General features: G+C 53.0%; 1 protein-coding gene and 1 non-coding gene across 2 annotated transcripts; both read left to right on the top strand.

The window, feature by feature from the left end:
* The first annotated feature begins 580 nt into the window (after nucleotides 1-580).
* On the top strand, nucleotides 581-687 carry LOC136506257 (small nucleolar RNA R71). Its single transcript, XR_010771481.1, has one exon. It is a non-coding gene; the product is annotated as a small nucleolar RNA R71 (small nucleolar RNA).
* A 6,321-nt stretch (nucleotides 688-7,008) lies between these two features.
* LOC136505801 (TLC domain-containing protein At5g14285-like) lies at nucleotides 7,009-8,425 on the top strand. Its single transcript, XM_066500949.1, has one exon. The coding sequence runs from the start codon at nucleotides 7,451-7,453 to the stop codon at nucleotides 8,279-8,281; it is 831 nt and encodes a 276-aa protein (XP_066357046.1). The 5' UTR covers nucleotides 7,009-7,450; the 3' UTR covers nucleotides 8,282-8,425.
* Nucleotides 8,426-21,291: the final 12,866 nt, after the last annotated feature.

Here is a 21,291-nt window from a genome sequence, read left to right on the forward strand (position 1 = left end):
GATCAAAGTAGTAAGCCTATAGATTAAGCATGGTGCTTAGGCTATAGATTACTTGTGGATATGGCAAGGCCTCTGGATAGATTATGGTAGGTGGCAAGTGGTCAGCCTTGTCCATCCTCTGTATTCCACCATGATAGGTCTAGTTATTAAATTATAGGGCTCGTGGCAGACCTTGTCTATTTAACTCTCCTAGTTGGTAGGCGGGTTGTGCCCTGAAGTACTATTGCATTTCTCCTAGTCATTTGTTTACCTTAGTTACTAGAAAAATAAAATGTTCGCTCTCCCACCTAGCTATGTTTAGGTTAGCTTGTTAGTAGTAGTTAGTTTAGGTAGTTCTCATTCACCCTTCACTATCGTTCACCTACCTAGGATCAACTTAGGCTTTACCTTATCAATTCTTAGCCTAAATATAAATTCTATCCTTTTGCCTTCCTATGGGAAAAATATAAATTTGACACTCAGTACTCACCGAGCGAAGTGCTACATGATAGTTCTATGCGCTTGCGGAATCCTCCAATAGGCGTTAAGAAATATCAACATTAACCCATCATAAAAAATTTGGAGCACTAACCATGTGTCGATCTCGTGGTGCGGGCATGGTTGGATGTAGTCCTGTAGCCTTTCCCATGCCTCAGGAATGGATTCTATGGTGCTTTGCTGGAAGTTGGAAATTCATCCCCTTAGGGCATTGGTTTTGCCCATGGGGAAGAATTTAGCGAGGAACGTCGTGAAACATTTGTCCCACATGTTGACAGCTTCCTGGTCCTTGTAGAACCACTATTTCACCCTCCCCAAGAGGGAGAAGGGAAACAAGCAGAGCCTGATGATTGCGGGATCAACGTCCTTGATGACAATAGTGTTGTAGAGCTCCAGGAAGTATTGCATATGCATGTTTGCATCCTTGCTAAGTAGACCAGAGAACTGGTTTGCCTGCACCATCGTGATGAGGCTAGTGCGGACAGCCGGCCCAACGGGAACGTTGGCAATGGTGGGGATGGAGTAGTCACGGAGTATCCTGGCCATGACGAAAGTAATGGCTGGTGTGGGGTGTCTGGTTCGTTTGTCGGCGGAGTGGAGGAAGAAGAAGTGGCGCGAGACCGTTTCTTCCTAAGGAGTGACTCCGGATCGTCGATGAAATTGTACGGCAGATCGAAACCAGGCATACACTATCCTGTTTTCATCCACAATAGGAGAAAACAAGCAGAGTTATCCTACATAAACAATGGCTAATGTTGATGGTTCGTATGTGTGTTTATAGGAAAGGGGATTCCGCAAGTGCACAGAACTATCGTGTAGCACTTCGCTTGGTGATAACCAAGTGTCGAATTTATATTTTACCAAAGGAAGGTAGATAGGCGTGTTTGGGTAATGTGGTTAGGTAGACTAAGTAAGTATGTCTAGCAACATGGGGTTGATGAGGATAGTATGGATGATGGATGAAAAAGAGAAAAAGGGTTTTGATCACACAAATAGAGGTAACTAGAAGTGTAGTGTAGCTGAGTCTAAGAAGTAGAGTATGTAATCTTAAAGCAACAAAAGTAAATTAATGATAGTGAGAACGTCCATAGTATGAGGGGTGTACTTATCCTGAATTCAATTAGGCACAGAGTACTACGAGCCCTATGTTTTAATAACTAGACCTAACGTGGCAGAATACAGAGGAAGGATAGGGCTGTCACCACCCGCCAACTACCATAATTTATCTAGGGATCTAGCCATACCTACAGGCAAGATATAGCCTAAGCACCATGCTTAATCTATAAACTCGTTGTTTCGATCTGAGCTCTGGTGAAATAAGATCGAAACACCCTAACTAGACGGTAGAACAAATACTAACAATGATCAAACTAAACACTAAGATAATAATGATGCTAATGCCAAGGAACAAGCACCTAAGCTCACTAATGATATACAAGAGCAAGACATGACTTGGACTAAGCAAAGCTATATTACTGAATAAAGTAAAGTACTAAATAAAGTAAATGCTAAAATAAATATTACAAAGGAGCTATACCAGACTAGAAGACTCTTCCGGACTCTGAGGCGAGCTCTGCTCTACTCTATCACTATTAGCTAGCTACTACTTCTAAGCTACTACTCTTGGAGAGCATCTGAGAGCTTGGAACACTTGGAATGCTTGAGAGCTACTTGAGTGATGATCTCCACTGAGCACCACAGCTCCTTTTATAGTGTGTAGAGGGCATGGGGGACTTGTAGGCAAAGATGAGGCGGTGGAGAGGCAAGGGGCGTCGGCCGACCTAGGGGGCGTCGGCCGATCGTCCATCCCACCATCTTGCCATCCAACGATGATGGTTGGCCCTTGGAGGCGGTTGCATGGCAGGTAGGTCGGTTGCCATGGTTAGAATGGCAGTTTGGAGGTCGGTTTTAGCCTCCCAAGTGAATGACGGTGGACCCAGCAATCCATGGCAGCTCAACGTTGTCCCTTGGATCAAACCGACATGGATCAACATTGGAGAAGCAGTGTGGAGGGAATCACGTGGATCAGTGATGTGTCAAGGGGGTGGGGACATTGGGTGACGCCACATGGCATCGACCGACATGGCATATGGGCCCATGGCCCCCCTGCCACGTCCCATTGCCTCCTATGCACGTCTTTTTTTCATTTTTGAGATTTTTCCTGCATACAAATAAACTTTACAAGTACAAGTGGAACTAGGTAAATTATGAACATAATATGGCACGTGCGATGTTGTTTGACCTTGATTTGGGTGGAATGTTGATGGACAAATTGGGTGTTTAGTGACCATCAACAGCTATTGTATATGCATATTATCGTGATCATGTCCTACTAGATTCTTTAATCAATTATGTCTTCCCTGGCAACGGCGTCAGAAATACTTGTTGACACTTCTTAGCATAGCTACTAGATTTGTATCCCCAGTAGTGGCGCCTGAAGTGTTTGTTGGTATTTCTTAGCGTCATCACTGATGATTAGCAATGCCACTAAGTAATAGCCTTGATAGTTTCTTAACAATTTTAGATATTTATCAGCAAGCGTACGGAGCTATCATTGTAGCATTTCACCTGGAAGTATTTAGGGTATCATTATTTATATTTTCCCAAAGGAAGGCATTTATTGATTAAGAGTCAAGTATGGATATGAACTTAGATAATAATGCTTGCAAGTACACCAATGTTTATAACAGGGGTAAGAACGATGATTTCAAGATAGTGGACACACACTTGTCATTCCTCAAAGGATAAAATAAAGAGAAAGAATAAAAGAATAATCCTAAGTCGAGCAGACATTGGTCTACTATAGTCATACAAAGATTAGTTAATAATCATATAGGTTACATAATTAGTTTTAGGGCTAAGAGTGAAGCAGGTCGGGAGACTACCGAGTACTGGTCAGCCAGTAACCTCATGTAGCATTTTAGACTCCTACACCCCAAATGAACGTGGGGGACTACAAGGGACGGACAGGGTTGTCACCACCTGTCGCCTACCCCATAACCGTGGAGAGGGACAATGCATTCACCTGTCTCTCCATACCCAAGCACCATGCTTGCGTATACAGAAACTACACAAATCCCCCCGGGTCCCCGACCCTACGGATCGACAGGGAAAGGACTTGGGCACACCCGAAAGCACGATGAACCGCCACCTCAACTTAGCTCTAATCCCAATTATATAAGTTATATGAGTGGTTAAGCATAAAGTTAAGTATGCTACTCTTATGACACATAAACCATAGGCTAGTTCATATATCAAGATCATAACATAATAATTATAGTCTAGTTTATAAGTATGACTATAATTATAATAGGAAAGCATAGCTTTGGAAGAATTCATATTTCTATTAATACCCAAAGGTCTCTTCTTTCAAGGAGCCAAGCCCTTCAAGGTAGCTTTGCCTTGCTCTAAAGCTACTAAAAAGGTAAAGCTACAAATACTAGAGAGGAGAGTGAGGTGATGCTCAAGGTTGGTGTGTGTTGTAGAGAGGGGGGTGCCCCTCTATTTATATAGGGCACTAAGGCGGTGTAGTGGCTATTCCTGGTACGAAGTCTCGGTCTCCACCGCCTTTGCATGCTCCCATGCCACCGCCTGTCGAAGGGGTGGCAGAGAGGCGCCGGCAGGGGGTCGGCCGCCCCCTGACCTGGCCCCCTCGCCACTGCCTTCGCGTGATGGGCTGTGGGCTAGTCCTAGGTCACTCCTTAGGTGGTACTTTGTCTGGATGACGAGAGTTGCTGGGGGTTTCTATTGTTCCTTTGCGCAAATCAGCGTCGGAAAGCGCCTTTTAGTAAAAATTTTCATGCATTGGTGTTTATGTCCTGCAAAATAATAAACTCCAAATACATGTGGAACTAGGTTACTAATAAATATATATGTGTTTAAGATTGCCAATTTCTCATCTTTTTGTGTCTTGATTGGCGGTCGGATTTGATCGTTAAGGACCGCCAACACCACTCTGGTGGTAACCCGGGAAGAGGCTAAAAATTGGACTGGTACCGATCAATCAAAGCTTGTATTTCTGGATGGTACTGATCTTGCTGTGGACTTATCTCTATGAAGGGATTCAACTGAACACAATACATAATTGAGTTTTGCGTGAGCATAGCATTCAGTTGGTGAGGGGAAACAGAAGGCCCCAAGATAGCTTTAGACTGCAGTCCTTGCACTTTAACTGTGACCCCTTCATGGTCAAATTGGAATCATCTGTCAGCCTAATGAATTTACATTGGACTAAGCGCTTCCAGCCAATCCATTCTTAAGACCACGTCATAACAATCTAGAGGAATGATTTTGAATGATGTCCTGAAAGAAATTCCTACACCACACATAACTGATATGGTATTTCCTGAGTACACTACAGAATACTACCATTAGCCACCTTAACTTGGATTGGTTGTTTCAAAACTCTTCTTCCTAGGATCACTGCAGCCAAATGCTCATTGATAAAGCAATGAGTACTCTCAGAGTCAACTAGCATAAATACTTCTTGACCAGCCAGAAAAGCCACATCCTGATAGTTTTCCTGCCTTCAGTGCCCTTCGTTAGCTTGTAATGATATAACTAATAGCTCTTCACTAGAATCAACCTCCTCTTCCTCATGAATGTGTGGCTCAGAAGAATCATTAGGTAGAAATTGCCAAACCTCCTCAAATGGCATGAAGTGAAACGGATTGTGGATATTTGTGTCCTAGATTCTACTTTTCACCACATTTAAAGCACAGGCCCTTGGCCTTTCTATATGCCTTGAGGACAGAAAGCTTGTCTTCTCCTTTGGGTTGATTAAGTTGAGTAGTTCTTCTCTCTTCTCCTTGAGGAGTAAATCTTGGAGGACTTGAGGTGGTGAACGTTACTGTCTTCACAGCACCAAAAGAGGATTTCCTCGAAGAGTATACTGATTCCAGTGTTCTAGGGTCCTTGCCAGAGTTATCCAGCACTGCTTGTTCCTATAGTAAAACAAGAGAACTAGCATAATCCAAGTCTTGAGGTCTATGAACCATAACAACAGATTTAATATCTTTGCGAAGACCATCGACAAATCTATTTCTAATGACAGTAGGAGCAATATTTGGGTCATCAGCATGGAGTGGTGGATCAAGTCACTGAAACATTCAATATACTCATTGACACTAGTTTGCCGGCAAATGTGGAAAAAGTGTCGAAGCAAGTGGTTTTGTTCATCCCTATCAAAGCAGGCGCAAATAGCGGCACCGAAATCGGGCCAGGATAGAGAGTGCACTAAAGGTTGGAGCCAAAGGGCGGCTGAACCAGTAAGATGCATTGTGGATATACGAACCAGAGGTGGGGATCAACATCACAAACATCAAAGAAGGTCTCACAGTGCTTGATCCATAGGTTAGGGTTAGAACCATCGAATTGAGGAAAGACCAGATTCGCCATCGTGGCGTAACGAGGGATCTAGCTCGCCGGTCACGAAATGCTCATCAGAACCAGGAAAAACTCTAAATGGTTTAGAGTGATCCTTCGCACCTATGACCGGAGGCAGATTCAGAGTGGTATACACCACTCCGAATCCAGCTAGCGGCCTAACGGCTCTGATGTTGACCTGGACAGTAGCTAGGTCGGTTATTGAATTCAAAATTCTATCGGATGTCCATTTGGCTTGGACTACAACCTAAGAAGATGAATTTGGACCAAAAAAAGAGTGAGTGAAGTAGAGTTGATTATCATTTCTAAAGTATACTGAAATATAATTATGAACTAAGTTTGAATTCAACTTCACTAAAATATATTAATATATTCAAATTAAAAAAATACTAAAATTCAAGAATGCGTTCTTAATATAAGAAATTATAATTTTTAGCATTTTACTTTATGTGACTTGGTACGTTGTCTTCGTCGCTCAATATCTGAAGAAATATTTATGACCGATATTATTTAGATCTGACGTGTCACATATTCGGTATATATTTATTTGTCTTTGTAATAGAGAAAAATCCACATTGGTGTCATAACTGTAGACAATTCGGTCCTTATATTCGTATCCAACATTATGTATATTCAACTTGTTATGTATATTCAACTTGGACCAAAAATATAAAACAAATATGATATAAAAAATATTCGTCTATATCCAATTAATCAAACCAGGGTCCTCCTCTGGACGTGGAGCAAATTGGTAGCAAAAGTAGGCCAGAAACAGGTGGAGCCATCAGGGCATCTCTAGCATGTCTTTTTGGTAGTGCTACGAAGAGAGAGAGGTACTAGATATGAAAGGGATGCAATGCACTGGATCAAAAGTTGGAAGAGGTGCTAATAGGCCAACTCTTGCATGGTGCAAACTTGAGCACCGGGTGTAAGAAATAAACAATGAATCATTCACCTTCACAGCTCACACACACCATCCTGCATGCGGTAGACAAAGGAGATTGGAGAAGGAGCTGTTTTCCAATTTGAGTATATATGGGACACTGGTAGTGCTATATGAGCCATACAGTGGACCAACTGTTGAGTTTTGATAAGCTAGCGCGTACCGACATGTTTTGGTGTAACACTCTGAGGAGGAGAAGCATACATATACACTAATAAAATTGTCCTTAGACAACTACTGGCAGGAGTAGACATATGACCGAAATGAGCGAGTAGCTGGCGTCGCTCTCGACTCTCAGGATATGCAGGGTTTTTTCTTTTTTATAAGGAGAATAAATTCTCTGCTTTTTAAGAAAGCAAAAAGCAAAGAGGATATGCAGGGTTTGAGAAATATAAAGCAGAATATGCTCTGCTGGTGCCTCAAGTGCGTGGCGCGAAAAGTACTGTTGCCACGCCAGAAAGCGAGAGCTCATCAACTTACAGACGAACCAACCCAAGCCAGTCACGCCGCGAGCGCGGGAGCCAACTCTCTCAGTTTCATTTCACCCCGGGAGACAACGAACGCGGCGCGGCCGGCGGACTCGGCTCAGGCTCATCTATCCGCGGTGACTAGCAGCTAGCTGAGCGCCTTCTGCTCTGATCCCACATGGAGGAGCACGTCGTCGCCGTCGCCACGCCGCGCGCGGACGGGGACACGGAGTCCATGTTCCTGCCGTTCCTGGCGATGTTCGCGTCCATCTACCTCGTCGGCTACTTCATCGTCTTCCGTGGCTGGGGGCCGCCGCGGCGCCGCGCCGAGGCCGCCAGCTGCTTCACCTCGCTCTTCCACGGTACGCCTGCCGCGCTGCTCGCCCTCCGCGCCGTGCTGCTGTCCCGCTACCACGGCGCCAGCGGCGCCGGCACCACCACCCGCAGCCTCCTCCTCGCGCTCCCAGCGGTGACGCTGGCGCCCAACGCGGCCGCCGAGGACCTGGTGCTCGACTTCAGCACGGCCTACTTCGCCGTGGACCTCGCGCACTACCTCCTGCTGCTGCGGGACGAGGCCCTCTTCATCTCGCACCACCTCGCCACGCTCTACGTCCTCGCCACCTGCCGCCACGCCGCCGCCGCGGGCGCGGCCGCGCTGCTGCCGCTGGTGGTGCTCGCGGAGGCCACGAGCGCCGCGCAGAATGCGTGGACGCTCGCCGCCATGCGCCGGCACGACTCGCCGCTGGCCGCCAGGCTCTACGCCCGGCTCTCGCTGCCGTTCTACGCCGCGTACACCGCCGCCAGGGCCGTCCTCGGGCCGGCCTGGTTCATCAGGATGGTCGGCGGCTTCTACGCGTCATCCTCCGGCGGAGGCGGCCGCGTGCCCGCGTGGGTGTGGGCGTCGTGGACGGTCGTCATCGGCGCCGGGATAGCGGCGAGCATCCTGTGGGTGGCCAACCTGTGGCTGGCGTACTTCAGGGAAAGGAAGAAGGAAAGCAAGCAGCAATGATCATTTCTGCAGCATTTCCGTTCACTCATATTGCTGTCCGGAGCAAATTCAGCACGCGCGCGTTTTTGTTGGCTGGATTGGATATCACTATCGTGTGTATGTTGTTAACAATTAATCTGGAAGAGAAGTCTTCTTCAAATCAAATTAGCTGGGCAAACTCGCTCGACGGTCCATCTGTAACACACAAAATTAGCAGTATGGTATGGATCGACCTCAGACGAACCTCAGAATACAACCATATAAATTGTGGTTTCTTGGAACTGACATCAAGACCGGACCATGCCATTATAACTGTCATGATTTGGAGATGCACAATTCATGTCTTCGGAAACATATCATTATAATTTAGGCCCGGTTCGGCTGGTAGAATTTTGGCTGAAACTGACTGAAAAACACTCTTATGGCTGAATTGTTGTAAGAGAAAAAACACTGTTCCGGCTGAAAAAATAAAGTCAAACAAGCCGGATATGGGGTAAGCCGAACGGGCCCTTAGTCTTGTTTGAAAAAAGTACTACTATAATTTGAGTAGTTTTATGAATCATACCACTAAAACTTGAGTTATATTGAATCATGCCATTAAAATTTCAATAGTATTACGAGCTATAGGGAGTTTTAGTGGCATATTTCATAATATGTAATGTAAATTGTAATGGCATATTTTGAAATCATGATAGCTGTAATGGCATATAGGCTCTAATTAATCCCTGACATCAATAAGCATCTGATCTAATGCAAGGCAATTTTTTACCGGCTAGAGGTTTGGGATGGACCCGATAGGTGGGGTCCACCTGTCGGCGAGTGTGTGAGAGAGAGGGGGGCAGGTGGGGACCAATACAATTCATGCATTCGGAATCATACCACTAAAACTTGACTTCTATTAAAACCATGCCACTACAATTTCAATGGTAATACGAGTTACATGAGTTCCAGTAGAGCATATTTCACAATATGTGAATTGCAGAGGCATATCTCGAGGCCATCATAGTTATAATGGCATGATTCTAATTAAATCCTGACATAAGCATCCGATCTAATGCAAGGGAATTTTTTACCCGCTGCATAGCACAAGATGACTGATTTCTAAAGTTGGTCCATTTTTTGTTTAAAAAGGCATAGGAGATGATGCATTAGTATTGCACGTGCGCATTTCTTGCCAAACAGAAAATGTCTGAGCAACCCTAGTACAACGTTTTCCTCGAACCAGAAAAGACAAGCTCTACCAAAAAATAAAAAATTATATTAAAAAAACAGGTCCAGAAAACATGTGGCATTCCTGGAACGTGACACTGGACCACATTTTCACACACCAACACTCTGGACAGAAAAATGCAAATATCAGGCCAAGGGCGCCACGAAAAGAAGCATCCCTGTATATGTGTGTATACATATAAAAAAGGCAAAAAGAAGTTACAAATGTCTTCAACGATATAATCAGCCTGTTCGCTTGTTGATTTCAGCCAGCCCAAACCAATCAGCCAATAGTGTTTTCCTCTCACAATAAACCAGCACTAGCCAGCTTAAACCAGCCCAGAAACCAACCAGCGAACAGACCGAATATATATGCATGGCATCGTACTACGGTGGGTGGCAGGCTGCCTTTGTTCATTACCTTTTTTTTTTCCAAAGTTTAGGTTCGTCACTTCATGAAACATGTCCCAGCAACACAACTCAGAATTGCGAAAAGGCACATTACAGCTTAATTTGGATACAAACTGCTAGTAATCATGGAACCGTAACAATGCTATATGAAAAACAGCAAGGATGGACCAACAAATTCCTGATATACAGTAGGACTGAAGAGAACCAGGTCAGTTGTTAGTTGACAATAATATGAACTTTTTAGTCCAGGTACATGGTTACAACGGAAATGCCACATGTTAAGCAAAACTTTCTGGGATAACAAACGTTGAGATGGATTTCCGAGCTCAATTTACATGTCCCCAAGAAAGCTTGCCACAAAAATAAATCTTACCACTTCAACCCTTCCTTTTGGTGGGCTTCTGGTGTGGCAAACAAGAGAAGAAGCCTTAGGTAATTTTCTGCAGCGGATGAATCAGAACCTCTTTTCATGTTTAGGTGATATGCCCCGACAGTAATCCTATATGCGGATGATGGTTGCGTTGGTCTTGTCGATGCCCTCATTGTAGTAAAGCTCCACAAATGTGCCCCCACCAATACCCTTTGCCAACCTCCCAGGGTTCACACAGATATCTGGTCGTCGCTACCTTCTCCAAGGGAAAGCACCTGCACATAATAGCTGTTCAGCATCATTCCATTCAGAAGGAAGTAACTTGTAAACAACAGACATGTGAATATACAGCTCTGACTTTTGAATAATGGGCTTACGGACAGACATAATTCTAATACATATCAATTAGAGGTTCACAATAAATGTGCTGCCTGTACTAAAAACTTGTTATTACCTTCACAAATGGTGCAAGATCAGAAGGAAGAAAGAGAACATCTGGTGCTGATGAGATCTCCGGTGCCTCCTTAGCAAGTGAGAAGTCTAATGGCACACCAGCAGCAGGAGGATAGAGAGGATAGTAACTGTAGGAAGAGCGCTACATCAGAACTCATAAACTGCACACAATCCGTCCCCATTGATACAACATGATAAGCCAAATGGAATCACCTTTGTTGCTTTAATATGTGTGAGGCAAGTCTGCCAATCCTGTCTCCAGGCTTTCCGATAGGTGGCTTGCGAGAAATTTCCTCACCACTGAGCTGTTTCAGAATGTCCGCTGTACAACAGCCAAAATGTATCCGGAAAAAGGAAAGCAAACATTTTCGGGTAAGACCACTTATCAACACATTTCTAACAACATATAAGATGATTTTTGCTCATAATATGCATGAGAAGTGTCGGTGTTTCGGACCGGGGGGTCCTCAACCAACCAGTGAATTTGAACTGCGTGCTCCCGATTCCGGATGGTGATGCAAAGAGACACAAGGTTTATACTGGTTCAGGCAATCGATGGCCTACGTCCAGTCTGAGAGATCGATCTTGTATTCCTTGTACCGAAGTGCTCGTAGTAGGGGGTTACAAGCTAGGGGAGAGAGGAAGCTAGTCCCAGGTCTCGGCAAGGTGTCGTGTGGGTCGTCTGAGACGTTGCTCTCAGGCGGCTGGGATGTGTGTGTGTGTTACCATGTGTTCCTCCCTCTCTAAGTGGCCCAAGTCCTCTCCTTTTATAGCTGAAGGGAGGATAAGGACAGTACATGTGTTCAACTATGCGGCGTCGTGCCAACAGGGGCGGCATGTCCGAGCTCTGTGGCCTGTTCCTGTGGCGGCGTGGTCGTCGGAGTGGTCCGTCCTTGGAGCACTGGGGCGGCGTGCCAGTCCCATCCGATCCTATGCGTCGTGAGAGCCCTAGGACTGCCCTGGAGTGGGTGCGGCGGTGGACGTGCAAGCTGCTGTGGACGGACTGTGCGCGAGGCCGAGGCTTGGTCGGTGCCGAGGCTGCACCGCAGTGGGGGGTCTCGGCGGGCACAAACCCCGAGATAGCCGAGACCTTGGTGCACAGTGCCGAGGCCCCGAGTGGGCGGCTGACCTGGTGCGCCGGCTTGGAGGCGGTGATAACCCGGGCCAAGTCGTCCATGTCGCGTTGTTTTCGAGGCGGGGATCGCGGAGCACAGTGCAGTGTGGGCGCTGATCGTGGGCACAGCGTCAGAACACAGTGGCCGGTAATCCCCGCCGTGCCCTGTCCCAGCCGGTATGGCGTTGATGCGACTTCAGGTCCCGTCGACCATTCTGTGGCGTCGAGCCATCGTCCGGCTGAGATTGTGGGAGTGGTTGAAGTATTAATGAGACATGACGTGCTGTCGGGAAGACCGGCCGAGGCGGGGGCGACGAACTACGGATAAGCTGGTCTCGCGCAATATGGGGAATGAGGCCTCGTGCGAGACGGAGAACGGAGCCTCGCGCAGGACGGAGATCGGACTCCTTGCCGAGGCCTTTCGCAAGAGGCCTCATGCGACACGGAGAATGCACCCCCTGCCGAGGCCTCCTGTGGAGAGCCTCACGCGAGGCGGAGATCGCGTCAGGACGCCGAGACCTCCTGCGCGAGGCTCGAGGCGAAGCGGAGGGCCTGGTGGGCTCGGACGTGGCGGGTGAGGGGCCCACGGCTTACCTTCTTGCTTTGTTTCTTGATGGGACTTAAGTGACCTCTTTGATGTTCGCTCGGGGTACCCCGTTCTAAGTGATGGATAAGTCTCATGTGTAGCTGGTCTTTGTGGGGCTATGATGCTCACATGGTCATGGTCCTTGTGGCTGTTTTTCTGTTTTTAGGACAGCATCTTAGACTAGAGGACAGCATCTTAGAGGACAGCATATTAGCATCTTAGACTAGCATCTTAGACTAGCATCTTGGCATATGCTTGGCTGGCTAGCAGCCTATAAATATGTAACCCCAACCCCTTGGGTTGGTATGGCATTGTGTGAGCTTGTGTGAGAAATAGACAAGAAAATTGCCCCAACACCTAGTGTCATCCTCTCTCGATGAGAGTAAGAATTCTCCTACTACCAAGAGTGAGAATTCAGCGACTAACAACTGGTATCGGAGCCGTATTATCCTGTAGCCTGAGCATCTCTTGCTCATCTTCTCTCCCAGCCCCACAACAGCCCCAGCTGTTGGCAGCAGCAGCTCCTCCGGCCGCTCCTGTTCACATCCTCTCCCAGCTCGTCTGAAGCAGCCCTCTCCCCACGCAGCAGCCCCCCGGTAGCGCGTCATGTCCGCAGGGCAGTCTCAGCGCTCGGTCGCCTCGAGCACGCGGCGTCGGCAGGAGGCCGAACTTGCCGCGGCAGAGGAACGCGAGCGAGCGGCGGCAGAGACCGCTGCGGCGGCGGCAAGGGCGTCGAGGCTAGCAGCGGCGGAGCTGGCAGCAGCCAGAGCGGAGGCGGAAGCAGCGGCGGCGGCGAATGCAGCGCGTGCGGCGGCGGCGGAGGTCGAGGCTCTGCGCGGCAGCATCGGCAGCTCCATTTCCGCTGACGACACCGCCGACGCGGACCTCGAGCTGCTAGAGAGGGAGGCAGCGCGAGCGCGGGCGGCGCAGTGGACAGCCGCGCACGTCCACGAGCGTGGCGGCAGCCCAGACAGGCGCGGACGCGCTGGCGGCGCTCCTGGAGGAGGCACGCACGGCGGTGGCGCTCCTGGGGCAGCCGCGCACGCCCACGAGCGCGGCGGCAGCCCAGACAGGCGCGGACGCGCTGGTGGCGCTCCTGGAGGAGGCGCGCACGGCGGCGGCGCTCCTGGAGGAGGCGCGCACGGCAACGGTGGCGGACGGGTCGATGGAGAGCGCGGCCTTCACAGGCAGCGTGGCTCTCTCTCCCCGGATCGGTACCGACGGGTCGATGGAGAGCGCGGCCTTCACAGGCAGCATGGCTCTCTCTCCCCGGATCGGTACCGTGGTTACCACGGGCTCCAGGCTGTTGTCAGGGACGTCGGTCCCGGCGGTGGGTGGCCTACCCTCACCAAGACCAACTACGTCGAGTGGGCTGCGGTGATGAGGGTAAAGCTCCAGGTGCGGCACATGTGGGAGGCAGTCCGGTACGGCGACGTCGACTACGACCTAGATCGACGGGCGCTGGATGCTCTCATCGCTGCAGTCCCGCCCGAGATGCAGTTCTCGCTTACCAGCAAGCGGACTGCCAAGGAGGCTTGGGACGCCATCGCTGCGGCACGCATCGGCAGCGACCGCGCCCGCAAGTCCACACTGCAGGCACTTCGCAAGGAGTGGGAGAACCTGGCCTTCAAGCCAGGTGAGGACGTTGATGACTTTGCTCTCCGTCTCAACACTCTGTTGCAGAAGATGGTGCAGTTCGGCGACGACACCTACGGCGAGGAGAGAGCTGTCGAAAAGCTCTTCCGCTGCGTCCCCGAGAAGTACAAGCAGATGGCTCGCTCGATCGAGTCGCTGCTGGATCTCTCCACGATGTCGATCGAGGAGGCGATAGGTCGCCTCAAGGTCGTCGATAGTGATGAGCCACAGTCCCTCTCGGGGCCCATCACCACTGGCGGGAAGCTCCTTCTCACTCGGGAGCAGTGGCTTGCCAGCCAGGGTGACCGGAGGAAGGGGGAGCCTTCTTCCACGACAGGCGGCCGCAAGCGTGGCAAGCCGCGCAAGGCGCGCAGAGACGCCCAGGCCGGGGCGCGAGGACGTGCCGAGGGTGATGCCCGCGGAGGCGCCCAGGGCGGCGCCGCCGGCAGGCACAAGCCGGCACGAGACGACACCTGCCGCAACTGCGGCCAGCTTGGCCATTGGGCCAAGGACTGTCGACAGCCACGACGCGGCCAGGCCCACGTCGCACAGGCGGAGGAGGAGGAGCCGGCTCTGTTCATGGCACATGCCAGCATCGAGCTACCTCCAGCGGCACCAGCCGCAGCGGCTCTCCTCCACCTTGACGAGCCAAAAGCACACGCCCTCCTCGGCGACAGCTCCGGCAATGACAAGACTGACGGGTGGTGCCTCGACACCGGCGCCACCCATCACATGACCGGCCGACGGGAGTTCTTCACCGAGCTTGACTCTAGCGTCCGAGGCTCCGTCAAGTTTGGGGATGCCTCCGGCGTGGAGATCAAGGGCGTCGGCTCCATCATCTTCACCGCCGTGTCTGGTGAGCACAGGCTGCTCACCGGAGTCTACTACATCCCCGCGTTGAGGAACTCCATCATCAGCTTGGGACAGCTGGATGAGAACGGTTCGCGCGTGGTGGTTGAGGACGGAGTCATGAGGATTTGGGATCGTCGTCGTCGCCTTCTTGCCAAGGTATCCAGAAGCGCAAATCGACTCTACGTCCTTAACGTGCAGGTGGCACAACCCCTCTGTCTCGCTGCTCGTCGGGACGACGAGGCGTGGCAGTGGCACGAGCGTTTCGGGCACCTCCACTTTGAGGCCCTGAAGCGGCTCAGTGCCACGGAGATGGTGCGAGGCCTGCCGTGCCTCGACCATGTGGAGCAGCTCTGCGACGTCTGCGTGTTGACGAAGCAGAGGCGACTCCCCTTTCCCCAGCAGGCGAGCTTTCGAGCCAAGGAGAGGCTCGAGCTCGTGCACGGGGACTTGTGTGGCCCGGTGACACCGGCCACACCGGGAGGACGACGCTACTTCCTGCTGCTCGTCGACGACCTCTCCCGCTACATGTGGGTGATGGTCCTCGGCAGCAAGGGAGAGGCTGCGGACGCCATCAGACGCGCGCAGGCTTCTGCGGAGGCGGAGTGCGGCCGCAAGCTGCGCGTGCTGCGCACCGACAACGGCGGCGAATTCACGGCGGCTGAATTCGCGTCGTACTGCGCTGACGAGGGTATTCAGCGCCACTACTCCGCGCCGTACAGCCCGCAGCAGAACGGCGTCGTCGAGCGGCGCAACCAGACGGTTGTGGGGATGGCTCGGGCCCTCCTCAAGCAGAGGGGGATGCCGGCTATCTTCTGGGGAGAGGCGGTGGTGACGGCCGTCTACATCCTCAACCGCTCGCCTACCAAGGCGCTCGACGGCAGGACGCCGTACGAGGCTTGGCATGGGCGCAAGCCGGCGGTCTCCCACTTGCGGGTCTTCGGCTGCCTCGCGTTCGCCAAGGAGCTTGGCCACATCAGCAAGCTCGACAACAGGAGCACTCCGGGAGTGTTCATCGGCTACGCGGAGGGCTCGAAGGCCTACCGCATCCTCGACCCGAAGACACAGCGTGTGCGCACGGCGCGCGACGTTGTGTTCGACGAAGGGCGAGGATGGGCGTGGGACAAGGCGGTGGACGATGGCTCGGCTCCGACTTACGACGACTTCACTGTCGAGTACGTCCACTTCGAGGGAGCTGGGGGAGTAGGCAGCTCTTCTTCGGCGAGCGCGTCTACCCCAGTCCCCGAGCCTCCACCGACCCCGGCGCCTGCTACTCCGACAGCTCCACGCTCTCCAGCCAAGACCTCGGCTGCGATGAGTTCTTCGCCGGCTTCACCACAGCCGGCAACGCCACGCACTCCAGCACCGACAGGCACCTCTCCGGGCACGTCTACTCCAACACCAGCTCGTGTCGAGCATAGCCCGGTTGAGCTCGCTACTCCGCTCTCTCACGACGAGGAGCGCATCGACGCGTACCACGACGGCGAGCCGTTGCGGTACCGTACGATGGAGAACCTTCTCGGCGACCAGTTGGTGCCGGGACTGGTGCCTCATGACCTAGAGGACCTGGAGGCGCAGTTGCACCTTGCGTGTGACGACGGCGAGCCTCGGTCGTTCGCAGAGGCCGAGAGACACGCGGCATGGCGCGCCGCGATGCAGTTGGAGATGGATGCGGTTGAGAAGAACCGCACCTGGGAGCTTGCTGACCTTCCTCGTGGTCATCGCGCGATCACCCTTAAGTGGGTGTACAAGCTGAAGAGGGATGAAGCCGGTGCCATCGTCAAGCACAAGGCTCGCTTGGTGGCACGAGGTTTCGTGCAGCAGGAGGGGGTCGACTTCGACGACGCCTTTGCTCCCGTGGCACGGATGGAGTCCGTGCGACTCCTCCTTGCGCTAGCTGCCCAGGAGGGCTGGCGTGTTCATCACATGGACGTCAAGTCGGCGTTCCTTAACGGCGACTTGAAGGAGGAGGTCTACGTGCACCAGCCGCCGGGATTTGCGATCCCCGGCAAGGAGGGCAAGGTGCTCCGCCTGCGCAAGGCCCTCTATGGCTTGCGGCAGGCACCGAGGGCGTGGAATGCCAAGCTGGATTCCACGCTAAAGGGGATGGGCTTCGAGCAAAGCCCGCACGAGGCGGCCATCTACCGACGGGGCAATGGAGGTAATGCCCTGCTGGTGGGTGTCTACGTCGACGACTTGGTGATCACCGGCACCAAGGATGCGGAGGTGGCGGCATTCAAGGAAGAAATGAAGGCCACCTTCCAGATGAGTGACCTGGGGCCTCTCTCCTTCTACCTGGGAATCGAGGTACACCAGGATGACTCTGGGATCACGCTTCGACAGACCGCCTACGCCAAGCGCGTCGTTGAGCTAGCTGGGCTCACCGACTGCAACCCAGCTCTCACTCCGATGGAGGAGAGGCTGAAGCTGAGCCGCGACAGCACGACGGAGGAGGTGGACGCTACGCAGTACCGGCGTCTTGTGGGGAGCCTTCGCTACCTCGCCCACACACGGCCGGACTTGGCATTCTCCGTCGGCTACGTTAGTCGGTTCATGCAGCGACCGACGACGGAGCACCAGCAGGCTGTGAAGAGGATCATCCGCTACGTTGCGGGGACTCTCGACCACGGCCTCTACTACCCGAGGTGCCCTGGGGCGGCACACTTCGTCGGGTACAGCGACAGCGACCACGCCGGCGACATCGACACCAGCAAGAGCACGAGCGGGATCCTCTTCTTCCTCGGCAAGTGCCTCGTTAGCTGGCAGTCGGTCAAGCAGCAGGTGGTGGCCCTGTCCAGCTGCGAGGCCGAGTACATAGCGGCCTCCACCGCTTCGACTCAGGCGCTCTGGCTCGCTCGACTGCTTGGTGATCTCCTCGGCAGAGACACTAGAGCGGTGGAGCTCAGGGTGGACAGCAAGTCCGCTCTGGCCCTGGCAAAGAACCCCGTGTTCCACGAACGCAGCAAGCACATCCGGGTGAGGTACCACTTCATCCGAGGCTGTTTGGAGGAAGGGAGCATCAAGGCGAGCTACATCAACACCAAGGACCAGCTTGCGGACCTGCTCACCAAGCCCCTTGGGAGGATCAAGTTTCTTGAGCTCTGCTCCAGGACCGGGATGGTTCAACTCTCCCACAAGACGACGCACAAGACTTAGGGGGAGAATGATGGATAAGTCTCATGTGTAGCTGGTCTTTGTGGGGCTATGATGCTCACATGGTCATGGTCCTTGTGGCTGTTTTTCTGTTTTTAGGACAGCATCTTAGACTAGAGGACAGCATCTTAGAGGACAGCATATTAGCATCTTAGACTAGCATCTTAGACTAGCATCTTGGCATATGCTTGGCTGGCTAGCAGCCTATAAATATGTAACCCCAACCCCTTGGGTTGGTATGGCATTGTGTGAGCTTGTGTGAGAAATAGACAAGAAAATTGCCCCAACACCTAGTGTCATCCTCTCTCGATGAGAGTAAGAATTCTCCTACTACCAAGAGTGAGAATTCAGCGACTAACACTAAGGTACCCGATAGTAGCCCCCGAACCTCGGGGGGAGTGCGTGCACTCTCCCGGAGGGTTTGCCGAGGCTTGGTTCATACCTGCTCCCGTAGGAATTGGGTTTTGTATCTTGAGGTTCCAGTGGATGCGCGCGAGCGCACCCGCCGGGTGTAGCCCCCGAGGCCCTGGAGGAGTGGAGTTACTCCTCCAGGGGCTTTTTTATTTTCGTGTTTGAACGAGTAGTTCTTATTGCATTTGCCGAGCCCATAGGCGCAAGTTCGGGTTGCGGGGGTCTCGGCGAGATCGCAAGAAAAAACCCTCTATCCTCCGCACGGAGCGAGAGGTTCGTCAGGGGCCCCCCTGACTTTGGGTATGACCCTCACGCTTCCTTTCGCTCGGAAGGAGGGGTGGAATGTGCCAGGCTACCCTCGATGGGCACGAGCGTGGACACTTCCGGTGAGCTGTTATCGGGTAGTCCGAGTGGAGGCCCGAACCCCATTCGCTAGAGGACGGCTAGCGGTCCAGAGACGCACTCCAAGAGTACCAGAGGGTTTCTCTAGTGGGTGCCGAGGCCGTTCATTGGGCCTCGGTGGCTCGGTGCCTCCCTACGGTGGGATCCCATTCGGAGACTTCCCTGCCGGTCTCGGACACGACTTAGGACGCCCCAAGCGACTTTTCGCTCGGGCCTGGGCCATTCGTAGGCTCACCCCGAAGTCGTCCCTGACTCTGTTGCCCTGGGGCGGCTGTCGAAACCTCTTGGAGGCCCAGCCTTCGAACCCCTGGACCGTAATGGGCTCGGTGCCCTTTGTCGTGTTTTGTAATGAAACCTCTAGCGTGGGTTTGGACCGTTTGTCTTGGTCTTGGGTGCAAGAGGAGCCCTCGAGCCTCCGCCTGGAGCAAGAGGGCGGTCGGGGGTCCCCCTGACTTTTTTATCCGACCCTCATATATCATTTTCGTTCGGACGGAGGGTTTGTTTGCCGAGCCCATTCTGGTCTCGGCAAGGTTGCAGGAAGAGCCCCTAGCCTCTGCGTGGAGCGAGAGGGCCGTCGGGAGTTCCCCTGACTTTTTATACGCCCCTCACGCGTGAGGGTTTGTTTGCCGAGGCCCCCTTTGGGCACGAGCCCGAGTTGTGGGGTCTCGGCGTATTTGCAGGAAGAGCCCCCTAGCCTCTGCACAGGGTGAGAGGGCCGTCAGGAGCTCCCCTGTCTTTTTGTACGCCCCTCACGCTTCCTTTTCGCTCGGAAGGAGGGTTTGTTTTGCCGAGCCCCTTTGAGTGCGAGCCGGGATCGCTGTGTCTCGACAAGGTTGCAGGAAGAGCCCCTTAGCCTCTGCGTAGAGCGAGAAGGCCGTCAGGGGTTCCCCTGACTTTTTGTGCGACCCTCACGCTTCCTTTTCGCTCGGAAGGAGGGGTGGAATGTGCCTCGCTACCCTCGATGGGCACGAGCGGTGGCACTTTCGGTGAGCTGTTATCGGGTAGTCCGAGTGGAGGCCCGTACCCCGTTCGCTAGGGGACGGCTAGCGGTCCAGAGACACACTCCAAGAGTACCAGAGGATTTCTCTAGTGGGTGCCGAGGCCGTTCGCTGGGCCTCGGTGGCTCGGTGCCTCCCTACGGTGGGATCCCATTCGGAGACTTTCCTCCGGTCTCGGACACGACTTTGGACGTCCCAAGCGTTTCGCGTGCTTGGGCCTCGGCCCCGTATGGGCTCGCCCGCGGTCGTCCCTGACTCTGTTATCCTGGGGCGGCTGTCGAAACCCTTTGGGGCCCAGCCTTCGAACCCCTGGATCGTAATAGGTTCAGAGCCCGGTTCCTTCATACGAAAGGAATAGGCCGCAGGGAATATCTTCCCTATTGGCTCGGCACGGGCGGCGCGCCTTTTGAGGCGGTTTCATGGGGAGTCGAAACGACGCCTGCTGCCGTAGTGGCCGAGCGTGACGTGGTGGATGGGACGTAACTGTCCTCGCATTTAATGCGGGAGACGTGGGCGCGTGGGCCGGCGAAATCGGCTCGTGGTTAACCGCGCCGGATCGGGGGGAAAACCTCCCCGATCTCGTCGCCCGTTCGTTTCGCCTCCTCCCTGCATAAATACCCGAGGAGTCTCGCCCTTCCTCGTCTTACCTTGCCTGCATTAGCACCGCCTCCGTCGAGCCGTCGCTAGAGCAACGGGTGCCGGGAAGAAGAGAGAAGAGCGAGCCTAGGGAGAAAGCGAGAAAAAAGCGAGAGCGTGGGAGAGAAAAAACTCACCACCGCACCCGATTCCTCCATCGCACCCATGGCCGGCGACATCGTCGTTGTCGAGGCGGACCCCTGGGACCCGTCGGACGTCACCGAGGAGATGCTTCAGTCGCTTGTCGACGGTGGACTCCTTCGCCCGGTGACAGACCCCAGCAGGCCAGAGTGGATTGCTCCGTACGGCGAGCCGGAGCCGAGGCCTCGCGACGGCTACGTCGTAAGCTTCGTCTCCTTTCACGAGCGCGGCCTCGGCGTCCCGGCGGACCGGTTCATACGGGCGCTCCCGCACTACTACGGCGTGGAGCTCCACAACTTTAATCCCAACTCCATCGCTCAGGCGGCTATCTTTGTTGCCGTCTGCGAGGGGTATTTGGGGATTGCTCCTCATTGGGAGTTGTGGCTCCACCTATTCCGGGCGGGGCATACTACCAAGCCGACGGGCACGTCGGGTAAGAGGAAGGCGACGAGGGCCGGCGGCTGCACTCTCCAAGTGCGTCAGGACCGCCTGCACCTCTACATCACGGCCCAACTCGCGTCCTCCAATCGCCGGTGGTACACGAGTTGGTTCTACCTCCGCAACGACGACGGAGGACTTCCCCCTTACACTGGGCGGATTGTGGAGGGTTGCCCGGAGAGATGGAAGTACGGCGTCCCGAAGGACGACCAGCCCAAGCTGCAG

Source organism: Miscanthus floridulus, chromosome 14 (assembly GCF_019320115.1).
Source record: "Miscanthus floridulus cultivar M001 chromosome 14, ASM1932011v1, whole genome shotgun sequence".
In the NCBI taxonomy this organism is placed as follows: domain Eukaryota; kingdom Viridiplantae; phylum Streptophyta; class Magnoliopsida; order Poales; family Poaceae; genus Miscanthus; species Miscanthus floridulus.